Source organism: Nannobrachium achirus (genome assembly GCF_963921795.1).
Source record: "Nannobrachium achirus genome assembly, chromosome: 3".
Taxonomy (NCBI): Eukaryota; Metazoa; Chordata; class Actinopteri; order Myctophiformes; family Myctophidae; genus Nannobrachium; species Nannobrachium achirus.
In genome coordinates, this window is record NC_137812.1 from 47,878,923 (window position 1) to 47,894,001 (window position 15,079).

Here is a 15,079-nt window from a genome sequence, read left to right on the forward strand (position 1 = left end):
ATGAAAATGAAATCTATTAAGATTTACCAATGTCTTAATTTAGGCTCGTTAAATAATTCCCAATTTAGATGTAAAAGGAGGAGGTTCCAGTCTAAATAAATTTGACACCAAATAGGCTTATTCTCAAAATAGAGACATTTTCATTTTTTACCTTCCTCCATGTAGAACCATTACTGCCCGACATCTGAGCAAGGTGCAAGAGAAGAATCCCCAAAAAGAGACCATAGGGCCCAAGGGCTCCGAGGGCCACGGGGGCCACAGAGGGCCGAAGCCCTCCATGTCCAAAAATCCCAAATGGAAAAACCTCCTAAGATCCTCCCAAAAAGCCCAAAAGATGCTCTGGTGTGAGCCTGTTATATATACGGTGGTCCGATCTCAAAGAAGTTCCCATTTTGCACCTTTTCAGACATCCTTTTGACTAGGCATTTTTCTGAACAGAAATACATAGGTCGTATGTCACGTAAGCAGTATGAAGAGGAATTGGAAATTGTGAAGTGCATAGCCACAAAGAAGCCCCTGCCGGTTGCTACCTGTTGCTTAATCTGAGTTCCCAGAAGTTCTTTTTACCTGTTGCTCAACTCTCAAGTGCACCCAGTGGTCATAATAACTCCTTTAGGCAAACCAAGTTATAATATAATTTTAAATTATTGTTCAACATAAATTACGTTCTATTACATGTCCCCATGTCTAACACAACGGCATCATTAACAGCCAATGAGGGACCAGTATTGTGATGCAACTGGTGATGTCAGCAGAGTTTGGAATATAAGAGCATTCCTGGTAATGTCTTCATTAACAGCCAATGAGGCTAGCAGGGCACACCTCATGGCGCGCTCTGCTGGCGCACAAGTAGATCATGTATGGTCTACTTGTGCACCCGTCGCAAGTGGTGTTTTAAAAGCATCTCTGATTATGCAGTTAAAGATATGTGGTGGCAATCAATATCTTTGTCTCTTTCTCCCTTTCTTATGATGTCCTTTGTCTGTCTCTTCAAAAGACCTTTCTGACTGTGAACAGAGAGAGCGAGCGCAGATGGAAGCTGCCAGTAAAATGAACGCATCAAACCAGTCCCACTCCTCCCTCACGGAGGACATCTTACAAATCACCGGCACATCAGTCAACCTGGTTCTGGGAATGCCCATCAACAGCTTCATTTTGTGGCTGATATTAACGGGACCAGCTGGCACCGTGGCCTCAGACTTCTTCGCCCTCAATCTGAGCGTCTGTGAGATCCTCTTCATCTTGTTTTCTCTCATCTGCCTCATCAGGACCAATCCCCTTTTCGACACATTCACTGATGGTTTCCTGTACACCGGGCGTCCCTTCTTCCAGAGCTGTATCTGCGCAGAGCGATTCATGGCAGTGGTTCACCCTGTGCTCTTCCTCAAGTACAAACCGCTCCGGTACAGGGTGGCTTGCTCTGTGCTGGCCTGGTTGGTCATCATTGGGGTTTCGCTGATATACATGCTGGCGTTGGGTGTCGATACTATGCTTGCGCATTTTTTTTATACGAGCGAATGCCTACTTTTCATGGTGGTGATGCTGTTGTGCAGCCTCGCCATTCTCAGGGTCCTGAAGCAGCCCGCGCCAGGGGAGACGGGGAGGGAGAGAGACAACAGCAAGAAGAGGAGAGCCTTCACTGTCGTCTGCCTGACCATGGTGACATTTGTGGGAACTTACCTTATTTGGAGCATTGTTGTTCCAATTTGTGCCATACTACGACACTCTGAAGTGCATTTAATTCAGCACATAGGTGTGCATTACTCTGATGACTGGCTTTCTTCACCAACTGCTGTACCTCTGCCAAAAGACTGGCAAATTGCCCTGCTTTAAACCTGTACAAGGTGCATAGATAATCACACAGTGAACTCCTAAGAATATCTTTATTTATATTCATTCATGCCGGTATACAGACTGTGGGGTTAATGGCTACGTATGCAAGCCTATATTATGTTATTTTATTGTGTTTTTTTTATTTGATTTATTCACTTCTTATCTTCTATTCTATGTTTCTTGCCTTGTTCTGTTCTACATTTATAATGTTTCATAAAGCATTTTGTACTTTTGTTTTAAAAAGCTTTATGAAGTGTGTTTTTATTATTGTGGTGGGTACTAACCTATAATCTTCACAAGTAAAGTGGCTATGGCTTGTCCCTTGAGAAAGAGGAATGTTTTACTGTGTTTGTTTCCACAAATAAAAATGTGAATGGGCGTTATTCAATCCTACAGTCATTTACACATACAGTATACACAGTAAACACATCTCAATGTTCCCTATACACTTTCAATGGGAGAACAATCAAACCCCCCGAGCATAACTTCAGCGACTGCTGACCAACAACTTAGTTGTGCGTGTGTGCTGCTCACGCACACGTGTGCACGCACAGACAAAAAAGATCAAAAACTTGAAATTATATAAAAAATGATGAGGTCACATGCCTTTGTGTGATAACGATGTCCTGAATAGAATATAGGCTGTCATGGGTTGAGAGCCTTCTGAATTTACACAAATCCCAGGTTGAAGCCTAATTTGTTTATTAATCTTCATTAATTTACATAAAGTTCACAAATGCTGTGTCAAGTCGACATGGATATGATATTTTGCATTGCAGTGTACACTGTTCATCTCCATTTGATTAAATGATTAATGGTCCTTTTCTGTTTGTTTTTGTTTGTGTCAGCTGGCCTAATACTCACAGAGATGTCTACAGGGGGAGAAATTCAGGTTGTTACTATCTTCTCACTGAATAAATAGTGAACCATTTAGATTAGAAAGACAAGTCAAAGGCGCTCATGCAGATTAAAATAAAGTTACTTCTTTACCTTAACATCATTAATGGCACAATCTGCATTTTATTTTGTGACTGGCATTGTGGAAGCAAGAACATTTTACAAAAAAATATGTTCTTTCAGAAATTGATCAAAGCTAGAATATGTCACAAGATGAACTTCACTCAAGTACAACCCCCCCGAAGTACAGAAATAGCTTGTTGATCTCATCATAATCAGAACGGGAAATTAATTTCAAATGTCAAAAGTGTCAAATTGTTCAGTCGTTGTGTTAACATGGACACATTTCCAATTGTTAAAGCCATCACTTATACATTTAGACTCCAAGTGAACCTCAGGGAAATGTCAACACGCTTTACACAAAACGGAGTCTAGTTTTTTTGTTATACTCAAGCATCGTTATTGGTGATACCCAAGCCCCCAGAACCCTGGGGGCGCCCTGAAACCAAATGGACATGGTGGCCGTTTTGAGGTACTGCAGTTGGGTCTACTCACATGAACGCGCGTCTAGGCTTCTTTGTATTGACACGCGTTCATACCGGAAGTGCTCGTTCATGAAAGCGTGTCCATGAACACAAATTATGACGCAAAACGCGTAACAGTAGACCCACTACGTCACGGTTTTACTAGCCGGAAGGAGGGGTGAAAACGCATAGAGTATATATAAAATAGAGAGCGGACGAGCCCCGCCCCCACTATCATTTCAATGCAAGTGCTCAGTGGCGTTTTGAAGCAACGGCTACGTGCTAGCATGTAGCTAATCCAGGTGCATTCTGGGGAATGGCTCCACTACGCAGTGGAGCCAAACGTCACGAACGACGTCGACGTCCATTGAACCCTATTGTAGACCCCAGCGCCGCGCTCTTATGCTCGTGCATGTATGTTTCACCCCGCCTGAAATTCCAGCTTTGGCCAGTAGGGCGGCTGCTTCAATATTTACAAGCCGTTCTGGGGGCTTGTGAAAACGCCTCATGCGCTGGGTGAGCAACTTAATGCAAGTGGACGGGCGGGGATATCTGGTGTCCTCTCTATTCTTATTATAACTCTATGGTGATACCATCTGCTATTGTATGCGTGTGATGTCCCATTTATAACAGTGGCTGGGAATTTAGTTAGCTGTGGTTGCGTCGAGGCTCCTTGATTCAAAAGCAGTATCCTCTGAGTCTGAGCTCTCCCTGAGTGGTGCAGCTGGTATTGGTGGTCAGCCTATAGCGGCGGGTCCAGTAGAGCTGCAAGTGCGACTGCTGTTGTGATTGCTGGTATCGGCGGTGGTACAGGTTTATGCGTCCAAGCGTCGAAAATAAGTTTTCTCTGAACAAAGTTCAAACGGTGCCATTTTTGTGTCTGTGCTGCCTCAAGAATGAATGAATAGAATGAGGCCGAGACACTGTGTGAGGGCTGTTTATATGATGTGCTTATGTCCTGACGAAAACCGGTTCTGTGAATTAATGAATGGGGAGGCAGTGGTAGACACATTTCAAAATCTCGAGTGTGAAACGCATTCTAGAATACACATTGGCTGTGGCAGTGGCACTAAGACGCTTTGCTCTGACCACATAGAGACTGAGAGAGAATGTGCATTTGGCTGTCTGTCGGCCTCGAGTAATGAGGGGCGAAATTCATGGTGAGGGCCTGAGGGGGCTGCCCCGCTGAGGGAAGGCAGCCGTAAGTGCCTATCCTTGCCTTTCGTACTTCCACGCCTGCATGCATGTGACCAGTGATAGCTTAGTAGTTCACCTCCAAAATGACTTTTTTTCTATTGATTACTCATGCCATAGAGACTTGAGTTCAATAATATTTTTTTGTATTTGTTTTGCATTCCTAAGACAAAAAATTGATTTTTAGCAAATTTACCCCCATTGATTCCGGATGGGGACCCAAATGCATGGCCCTGGATGGGGACCCATGGCACTGGATGGGGAAACCATCAGGGTACATTTACTATAATCACATCTTTGTCTTAGGAATTAGACAAAAAACTATAAACATTATTAAACTCACGTCTCCATGGCGTGAGTAATGAATAGAAAAAAAGTCATTTTGGGGGTGAACTACTCCTTTAAGGACATAAGCCCTGTTTGAAATCAGGCCAGTTGTCATCTAGCCAAGGGGTTTGTTTATTCATAGAGGTCTAATTTATTTAGTGTTATGTTGTACTGTTGTTTTGATTAGTATTATGGTGGACTGGTGGTTCCTATTAAAAGTGTCTCTGAAATAAAATTGTGTGGAGGTGATGGCAACACTTATGCAATTAATATGTTCCTCTCTCTTTGTCTCTGTCCGTGACTCTCCATTGTATGTTAATTTGTCTGTCTCCAAAATATTTGTTTAATGAAAAGAGAGAGTGCACAAAGCTGCCAGGAAAATGAACACACCAAAATGAGTACTTCATCTATAGTATAACAGCAAGGGGATTCACCAGTTAAGGGGGATAACTGGTGAATTTGAGTTACACTTGTCAAGGTCAGTCAAGGTCAACGGTCGGTTTCCCAAAGACCACAGGCTATGTGACTTCCTATTTGACAATGAGAAGAAAAGAAGAAAAAAAAAACATCTTATACAGCATATTTTAATTTTTATTGTGGTGCAAGAACCACTTAAGCTGTGCTCACTGATACTGTAGATGAGCCATGCATGTCTTGCACGTGATGTGTAGAATTTGTCATAGTTAGGAATAGAATAAAACATTTATGCATGTTGCAAATCCAGCAAGACAAACCTAATTTTCAACAGCATTTGCACAAAAAATTGTGCCCAGTTTATACCGGTGTGCCACCGGTGAGGCGGCTGACTTCTTCAACATTAAACACCTGAGGTCACCCTTGCATAGACAGACTGGACAAGTCCCTGTCCCAATGTGATCATAAAAAGAGCCGCTTGCTAATACTGTAATAGCTTTAGTGCAGGATCATTGTCCAACCAGAAGATCTGTGAGGAGCGAGATAAAACAACTATATTGTATTTTTGTTTACAGTTATAATTGTATGTTCACTTAATACCCCAAAGTTTTCACTGTCATTTGTATTTTGAAGTAAGGAACTTTTATATCTCTACAGTGTAGAAGATATTAAAGTCACTGTGTAGAATCTACCTTTTTCCAGTGATCTATTGTTGCTATAGAGCAGCTTATGAGCTCACTGTCCAAATGGCTACAATAACCATCAGTACCAGCATTGCTCCCAGCACCACAGCCACAAACATTCGCTGCCTCCGTCTTATGAGCACCGCAGAGCTTAAAGCCAACAGCACTAAGCCTGCCAACGTGATCACGAGACTGACACCATTCTGGTCCCTGGAAGAGGTTCTGGTCATATTTTTCAGGGAACAGTTTAAAGTGCTCCTTGGCGTGTTGGTACTCCGCAGTGTGTAGACCACTCTACACCGCTGGTCGCCTGAATGACGAACATCAGCAACATTGAAAACCTCGTAGGGAGGAATAAGCACCTGCCCCTCTCGGTCTATGGCTGAGTAATGCGTTATCTCGGCTCCGAAACAAGTATAGATCTCAAAGCAAGAAACACTAGCAGAATAATCCATCAAGTCCCTGCTTGAAGAAGTCAAGATGAATCTGCCAAAGCGCATATTATTGGCCAGAACATTCTGATCAAAGGAGGCGTTACTCCTGTGATAGGTGGTCGTGCACAGTGTTCTATTTGTCCTGAGTACTCGGATTGCATCAGAGAGGTAGAAGTAGAGGTAGTGGTACTTAAATCCAGGTGTCCCATACATCTGCTTCTTTGTTTTCACGGCTTTGTTGAAGGCGTGTTGGAGGTCTTGGAGTTCATCATTAGTGTGCATGTATATCGCCGTGGCATGGTCTCCTTCCAAGTCCTTGTGGGTGGGTTTATTTGCTTTTTGTTCAGCTAGAGCCCAAGCTTCACTGAAGTTCCTATTGACGTGCCACTCGAATACGCCAATCTCATGAATCCTAGCAGCAGCTGCTGATCGGCATCCACTGTACATGTCATCGATGGAGTCAGTGGCCATATCCAGAGGCAAAGAATCACTGTGCTGCAATTAGAAACAGAACATGTCACAGTGAAGTGAAAGTTTGTTTTAACAGTATATCATTATTGTGTGTGTGTGTGTGTGTGTGTGTGTGTGTGTGTGTGTGTGTGTGTGTGTGTGTGTGTGTGTGTGTGTGTGTGTGTGTGTGTGTGTGTGTGTGTGTGTGTGTGTGTGTGTGTGTGTGTGTGTGTGTGTGTGTGTGCGCGCGTGTCATGTGTTATCTTACCCCAACAGGTTGATCGTGCGACCAGAGTAGCAGAAATGGGTCATGATACAATACCAGTGCCACAACCAGTAAGGCAACAGTCACAAGCGTTGCCCTGTTTGCCATTGACTTGCTCCTTGTACGTTGGTCTCTTGCACATCTCCATGTCTGAATAGGAGGAATTGTTTGCTTTTAAATTGTAATCATTAACTCTTTAACAATATTAAGTAAATATTGAAACAAACCACTACCATTGGTTCTCAAGGGCTATTCAGACAAAGTCCCTGATGCGTGTGTGAATGCACGCATCCCATTCATTTCCAATGGAGGCTTGCGAGACAGTCCGTCTAGTGCCACGGCAAAGTTCACGCTGATCGAACGCATCAGACAGACTGACAAGGACAGATCTAATTTGAATGAAGTTCATCTCAACCAACTTCATTCGAATCTTGTCCGTGCGTGAGCTCGTGAAGCCAATGAAAGCAGCACTGCTCTGCGTGTATAGGTGTGGCAGGGGGAAATGACAGGCAAGTGAAGTCAATCAACAACAGCCTTTGCGAACTGGAGGCAGACAGAATTGCGTTCTATGTGTTTAGACTGCGTGTGCACGGAGTTTTGTTTTTTTGCATCATTCCCTTTGTAGTATCTTAAAGTTGTTCCTCACATGTCTTCATTACTGGAACATTTGCAATGACTCGATGATTCTGTTGTGAACACGTTTATGACACATGCACGCACGCACGTGCACACGTACACACACACACACGAGCGCGCAAGCAGGGACGCAAGCACGGACGCATGCACGCACACGCTTAGCTACTATATTAATGGACATGCTAAAAACACATATGCTTTTTACATTAATCAAAATACCCTTGTATTTTCCCACCTACACAACCATAATGAATTTGGGCTTACCTTTTGACAACCAAATGCAATCATCAGGATGGTGGTATGCCTTATAGAGATTCTAAAGTATGAACTGTTGAAAGCACAGCTACGGTGCATTGTACCTCAGTGACAAAGTGAGTCCCAACCAGTATTTGGGCAACTGGATATACAGGTACAACAACACAGTATGAGAAATAGTGGCTGTGCCTTTGGCTAACAAGCTGAACAGCAGACCTGACAGTATAGTGCAGAGCTTATCTTGCATAAAACACATCTATATTATTTGATAAGAATGCATTCAGACCAAAGGCAAGCACATTGAACAAACTGATCCCAGAGGTTGTTCTGTCTCTCTTTTAGGTGTGTGTGTGTGTGTGTGTGTGTGTGTGTGTGTGTGTGTGTGTGTGTGTGTGTGTGTGTGTGTGTGTGTGTGTGTGTGTGTGTGTGTGTGTGTGTGTGTGTGTGTGTGTGTGTGTGTGTGTGTGTGTGTGTGTGTGTGTGCGTGCGTGCGCGTTTTTGTCAATAAAGCATGGTGTCATTTCACTTTGCATGCAGGAGAAAGCACTGCACTGCACATGTGTGGCACCAGTAATTCCTGTTTGACAGGAAACGGCACTAGCAAAACTAAACAACAGACTCATCCATCGAGTCAACTGGAGTAGTATAGTATAGAGAACAAACAGAAGAAGAAATTGAGAACATGCTAAGACTAGATTACAGCAAAAAAAAGTTCCTGTCATACTGTATAGTTGAGCAATAGAAGACCTTCTCTTCACATGATAGCAGTCGCAATGATGCCATTGACATTGTAAGTTACCATGTATTGAATGATAAGTCCTGGTTTAACATTGTTGAGTTATATGCAGGTATGCTAAACATGAACAACTGATAATATGTGTTGTGAGATGAGATCATCTTTTAGCATCATAGGGTTTGGTTTGTGTTTCAAGTGATATTACGAAAGAGAAATCACAAGAGTGATAAAAGTTATAATTTTGAATTGATGATGTTGATTATGTTTGTCATGGACCCTGTTCAACCTTTACAGATGTACTATGCCCTGCTTGGAGAGGCAAGCATGTCAATTAAAAACCTTCCATATCTGTACCATCACGTCACTTCTTCTCTTGGTGGGATCAGGATTATTCATCGTCATATTTCTGACCTTCATCAGGTGTCCTGAAAAGGTACTTTTTAATATAGTTTAAGATAACGAAAACAGCTAGGAAAAAATATTTAGAACCTTCCTCTTGACTTCATTTTCTGATAATGTTTTCTAAAATAATTGACCTTCAATGTATCTCTTGCTGCAGGCCATCAACAACAGTGCTGGTGACAGCATGTACGATGGCTGCGACTCTGAAGTTGTGGAAATACCCGTCACACAGGGGTGGGATGCTGGTACAAATTTGAGTCAAGCATGGAGCATTGCAGGGCGAAAAGCAAGGGAACCCATACACAGTCACATGGAGAGAGAACATTCTACCTCCATATACTTGTACACCAATGCCACAAAAGCGTACATAGGCCGAGATATCAAAACGGATGCAAAAACAGCGGACATAAATGTTCACGAGGAAATATTTAACCACCACTCCCTATATTTTTACCTGAGCAAGGCCATTCAGATCCTGAGACATGATCAAGTGTCCTGCCGTTACACGCACCTCAGAACACAGGAGATTTGGAAGCACAATATCTCCAACAAGGACGTACACTTTGGCAACTTTATATTAAACTATGCAGAGCGGAACACAGACTCTGCAAGGAACACTTCCTGTTTTGACATTTACACATGCTTTAGTGCTGACATAACATATTACTCCACCTTAAATCACACAGGGCAAGTGCTGATTCCTCCCTATGAGGCTTTCAAAGTCACCAGCATTAAGACAAATAACCAGTGGTGCAAAGTGCTCTATACACTGAGAAGTAACATGGATTGTGTTTATGATATAGAGAGGGATACATTGCATCAAATATCTATACCAAAAAATGTATCCAAAGTGATTCTAGTCACTGTTGTCATCTGTGTCATTGTCACAAGTTCCTTGCTGTCCATCGTTGTCTTCGTGAAAATGTTGAGAGTTCACAAGACAATTACAACCTTCAACAGTTCAGACATGGATGGCTATTGCAGTTCCATCCGTGTGGAACTGTAATTGTAAAAAACTGCAAATGTGTGGTTAAGTTGTACTGGACAGAACTCCCAAGTTAAAATGTTATCATTTTGGGGGGTGCCGTCCTGAAAAGGTTGAGAACCACTGCTCTATATGAATACAACCGATTGAGGGAAGGCAGACTCCTCTACATGCTGGGGCGTTGCCTGTCAGCATGGGGTGTTGAACTGGAGGAGTAGGACGGAGGTGCTTCATCTCTCTGGTGGGGGCTCCTAGCAGTGGCAAGACAGAAATGTGTTGGGAGCTTTAATTTACAAAAGAGGCGAAAATAAATGTCTGTAAAAGTGATATTTTTCGTTAAAAACTTGTTTTAATTATTATTATTTGTTTTGTTTCACTAACAAGGGTCTCCCCATCTCTCCAACAGAAAATAAATATTCAAATGGGACACCAATTTTATCCAAGTTATGTCTAACTTGGATCAAGTTATCCTTGACATGAATGCATTTTCTCCCTTAACGAAGAGCTGGAGAGACAGGGAGACTGTTACTGAACAAACACTCAATAGGTGATATGGAATTTCAACAATGTGGTGCAGTAAAATCACATGTTATCACATGTTTACCAGTGATAGAATATGACCTTTTCACATGGTTTCAAAAGAAACTGACCCTCTGTAACTGACCTACTGTATTATCGTCGAATCGTAGCCTACCTACCTACCACTGTACTATTTGCAAACTGTTAATAAAGTATTCTATCAATCAATCAATGAGGAATTTGTTTGGTGAAAGGTCAAAGTTAAGACAAATGTATGTGTTGATAATATTCTTTTATTATAACACCAGCAACACCATTACACTAATGTCACACACCCCCTAGGCAGCGTGCACACCTCAGGGGAAATTTGTATAGCACATTTCAACATGTAGTCCACTTGCCAGGATGTGAACCCTGGCATATTGAGTACACCAAGGTTTTACGTTAGAAATGTTGAGTAAGGGTCCCCAGCATGTAGAAACTGCCGGATGCTAACTTGCATATGTTGAGCAATTTTCATAATTTTCATAATTAGCTTTAATTAGCATATTCTACCACTTTTTCTAGTCACATGTTCAAATACTGGATTCTGATTGGCTAAATTCCGGAGGTTATGGCAGAACAACCGCCGCAGTTGTGTGAGGACGAGATCAATGCGCCTCAGTGTACATCCGGGGACTTCAGGAGGTAGTCGGAACACCTTTCCCCCAACCAACATATGACGGTCGTAGCGGTCCTATGTTTACTAACGTGCGTACGACGTCGCCGATTTATTTGGATCCAATGCAATCCGCCAACTTTAAAGCCCCTTTTCTCTGAACCTATGCCTTTCTGGAAGCGAACAGCCTCTATTTACGGCCGGAACGGTCCTTCTAACTGACGTTAGCTTAGCTGTATGCTAGACATCTTTCTCTGCATGGAGTTGGCGTCATCTGGTGGTGAGTAGAAGATGTTGTTTGTGGAACTATTTGCTGTCGTCGCGGAAGTTTTATAGGCAATAATGATTGTAACTTAATATCCTTGCAAGTTACAACTATGTGTTTTCTTTCATGTATACGGAAAAAAGTGGTAGAAAAGCTATTTACCACTCGGGGTCGGACATTATGCTCTGATAATGTCCTGTGTGAGGGTGTTATCGGACTCGGCTTCGCCTCGTCCGATCACCCCCTCACACAGGACATTATCAGAGCATAATGTCCTCTCACTCGGGGTAAATTGCTTACATCACCTATAATAATGGAAAATATGTCAAAAACTGATTGGCCGATTTGAACAATATTGGAGTGGTTTTGGGGGTTATTGAGGATGCTGAATCCATTTCTGACATTTTCTAAATTCAAAATGGCCGTTTTAAACCGGAAATGGCCATATACCAACTTAAATTGGGATGATTTTGATGCTTTTTGTTGATTTTCCAAATGATGAAGTGACTATTTTTTATAGGCTATTGTGGCAGTCATTTCTCTAATAATTAGTGTGGATTGTCTATATTTTGCTTTTGAAATGCAGATAATGTATAAGCATATACATTTATAATTTAATTCATAATCAAAATCAACAAAAAAGGTATCAAAATCATCCCAATTTAAGTTGGTATATGGCAATTTCCGGTCTAAAACAGCCGTTTTGAATTTAGAAAATGTCAGAAATGGATTCAGCATCCTCAATAACCCCCAAACCACTCCAATATTGTTCAAATCGGCCAGTTGGTTTTTGACATATTTTCCATTATTATAGGTGATTATGCTAATTAAACAAATTATGCAAATTATGAAAATTGCTCAACATATGCAAGTTAGCATCCGACAGTTTCTACATGCTGGGGACCCATACTCAACATTTCTAACATAAAATATCGGTGTACTCAACATGTCCGGGTTCACAATGGCTCTAAGTAGACTATATAAAAAATAAAATCAACATGATACCTTAATTTCTAGGCAATCCTCCCTCCAATTCCAGTGTGTGTGTGAATGTGGTAAGTAGGCACTATGAATATCAGAGGATAGGCCTAAAGGCTGTAGGTTCTCCCCTTCAATATTTTTAATGACATTTCTATTTCATTAAAGTTTCATTTTTATAGGTGGAATTTTGATAAATGTTCTAGCTATTCCTACAGTATATGTAGACCCTCCAGTCAGGGTTGCTTAATACCATGCACATGTGATCATCTTTGCTGACTTCAGTCCTCCAGTCTTCCTTGAAGAGCACCTTCTGGTGAGGATATATTGATAGTGCATCCTGTAATCTCCTGTGTGAGGTCAGGGGAGAGAAACCACAGTCTGTTGTTTAAAAAGGTAGACGCCGCTTCCGGCTCTCTGGTACCCGTCTCGCATTGATAGGCATTTTTGATTGACAGGCTTGGAATTCTTCTGTGTGCGTAACAGACACGGAAGGTCGGTAGGCAAATCAGAGGCAGGTTTGAATGGAAAAGTCCCGGAAAAGACGCGTTGTGATTGGCCAGTAGTTTTTTTGAGTGGCAGCCTGCCCTCGACACTTCCGCTTTTCTGCCTATCAAGTTGGAAGGGTCGCTCCAATCAACTGCAGCGGTGGACGAGGTATCTAGCTTTTGAGCGGTGGTCACACCGTCTCCTATACGTGGCCGTGTGTGTGGGTATCCGTCCGTCCGGCCGTCCGTGTATGTAGCCTCAAGCCTGCAGTACCTTTTCTGACCACACATGTTAAGGGAGGGGCGCTGTTGTTCTCACACACACACACACACACACACACACACACACACACACACACACACACACACACACACACACACGGGGGAAGGGTGGGTCAGCATGTGTGGTCAAGTATTTTATTATTATTATTAACAAACTGAATGTTTTAGGGTCAAATAAATTAGAGTGTGTGAAGAAACTACAGCATTGTAAAGCACACTAACCCCGCTGCACCCACCCAGTAGTGCTGTTGCACAGCCTCCACGACCACCGCTCGGTTCACACGGGTGTGATTTTTTATATCTGTGAGAGAAACAGACCACAAGAGGGGGAAATGTCCACTAAGCTAAACTCATTTGTTCAGTGTTCACTAGTAACAAATGATGAGAAATAATGAGAAAACAATTTAAGTATATAAATAAAGAATTGATGTTACAGTTACTGTTTTTTACTGATTTTGAGTTCAGCCAGTATTGTGCAGGGCATTCATTTATGAAAAACAAAAACATGAAATATAGGCCTACACATAAGGTTTATGCCTCATGTCGGTGATATACTGTATGATGATATGGACTTCTGTCTGAAATAAAGATACACACACGCACGCACGCACGCACGCACGCACGCACGCACGCACGCACGCACGCACGCACACACACACACACACACACACACACACACACACACACACACACACACACACACACACACACACACACATACAGGTATAGGCTATGGATGGGTAGAGTAACATAATCACTTAATAACACAATAACGATCAGAACATGCCTGTATAATTACACTTTGTTGTAATGTTAAGTTCTACTGCACAGTAAAGCTGAAGTATATGCAGTATGCACTCTGTAGAACTTGACTAGCAACATTACAAACACAAAGTGTATTATTCTTACCTCTTAATTATTATTGTGTTAAGTGATTACACCTGACCTGTTTTTCTCTGTGCCAACTGGCACTTATACTCAACCCATAGGAGTGTAGCCTGGGCTGGCTTCCAATTTCGGGCTTTTGATCCGGTCGGGAGCGGATGGCGTCCTACGTAATTCTGTAGTCAAAATGGACTACACTTTGGCAGGAAACACCAAACCGGAAACAGTTTTAACCCCTACTTGCGCATGCGCAAAATACTTGCGCATGCGCTAACTGGGTTGAAACTGTTTCCGGTTTCCGAGGCTAGGGATCGAGTGACATGCAGCCAAGGTCCACCGGGTCAAGGAATGACCACTCAGCTTTTGACGCCCCAAGCTGTACAACGGTAAGCTGCTACAGTGTGACCAGTTCTGAAAAGGTGGGCTCGGTATTTAGAACATTTTGTTAACAATAATTATTGTTAAAAGAAATGGACTCAGGGCTTGCGCAATGCAAAGTGCCCACAGTGCACTACAAAAACAGCACAAAGCAGATTCACACGAAGAATTCAAACTTGCATAGTGCACTGCACCCACACACAAAACACACACACACACACACACACACACACACACACACACACACACACACACACACACACACACACACACACACACACACACACACACACACACGCAGAGAGTGAGTGAGAGGAGAGAAAGAGATTGGAATTCTTTGGCATCATCATGCCTAAGTGGTGAAGTGTCCCCGTATCACCTGATCACCCCAGCAAGGTGTCATCATGCCAGCAAGGTGTAACCACGTAAGAGGGCACACACACTCATTCTCTCTTTGTCTCACATGTGACCTAACTCAGTGTACTGGAAGAGATTTGACATTGAAAAGTACACATTGAGAGAAACACATTCTCTCAGGAACTGCATTCCTAGGAAAAGGAATAAGGTAAGACAAGAGTGTTGTAACTTTTC

General features: G+C 42.5%; 2 protein-coding genes across 3 annotated transcripts; one reads left to right on the forward strand and one right to left on the reverse strand.

Moving 5' to 3' along the window:
* Window positions 1-5,449: 5,449 nt before the first annotated feature.
* Window positions 5,450-8,202, reverse strand: LOC308281756 (ecto-ADP-ribosyltransferase 4-like). The gene is made up of 3 exons (XM_080722042.1): window positions 7,922-8,202; window positions 7,025-7,171; window positions 5,450-6,801 (listed from the first exon to the last, which is right to left on the reverse strand). The coding sequence occupies exons 1-3, from the start codon at window positions 8,009-8,011 to the stop codon at window positions 5,917-5,919; spliced, it is 1,122 nt and encodes a 373-aa protein (XP_080578168.1). The 5' UTR covers window positions 8,012-8,202; the 3' UTR covers window positions 5,450-5,916.
* Window positions 7,311-10,739, forward strand: LOC308281757 (ecto-ADP-ribosyltransferase 4-like). 2 transcript variants are annotated; one of them, XM_080722044.1, is made up of 3 exons: window positions 7,311-7,530; window positions 8,943-9,081; window positions 9,208-10,739. In XM_080722044.1, exons 2-3 carry the CDS (start codon window positions 8,950-8,952, stop codon window positions 10,054-10,056), a joined length of 981 nt encoding a protein of 326 aa, XP_080578170.1. In that variant the 5' UTR covers window positions 7,311-7,530; window positions 8,943-8,949; the 3' UTR covers window positions 10,057-10,739. The 2 variants fall into 2 exon arrangements, with proteins under 2 accessions (XP_080578170.1, XP_080578169.1); XM_080722043.1 differs by lacking the exon at window positions 7,311-7,530 and adding an exon at window positions 8,433-8,702.
* Window positions 10,740-15,079: the final 4,340 nt, after the last annotated feature.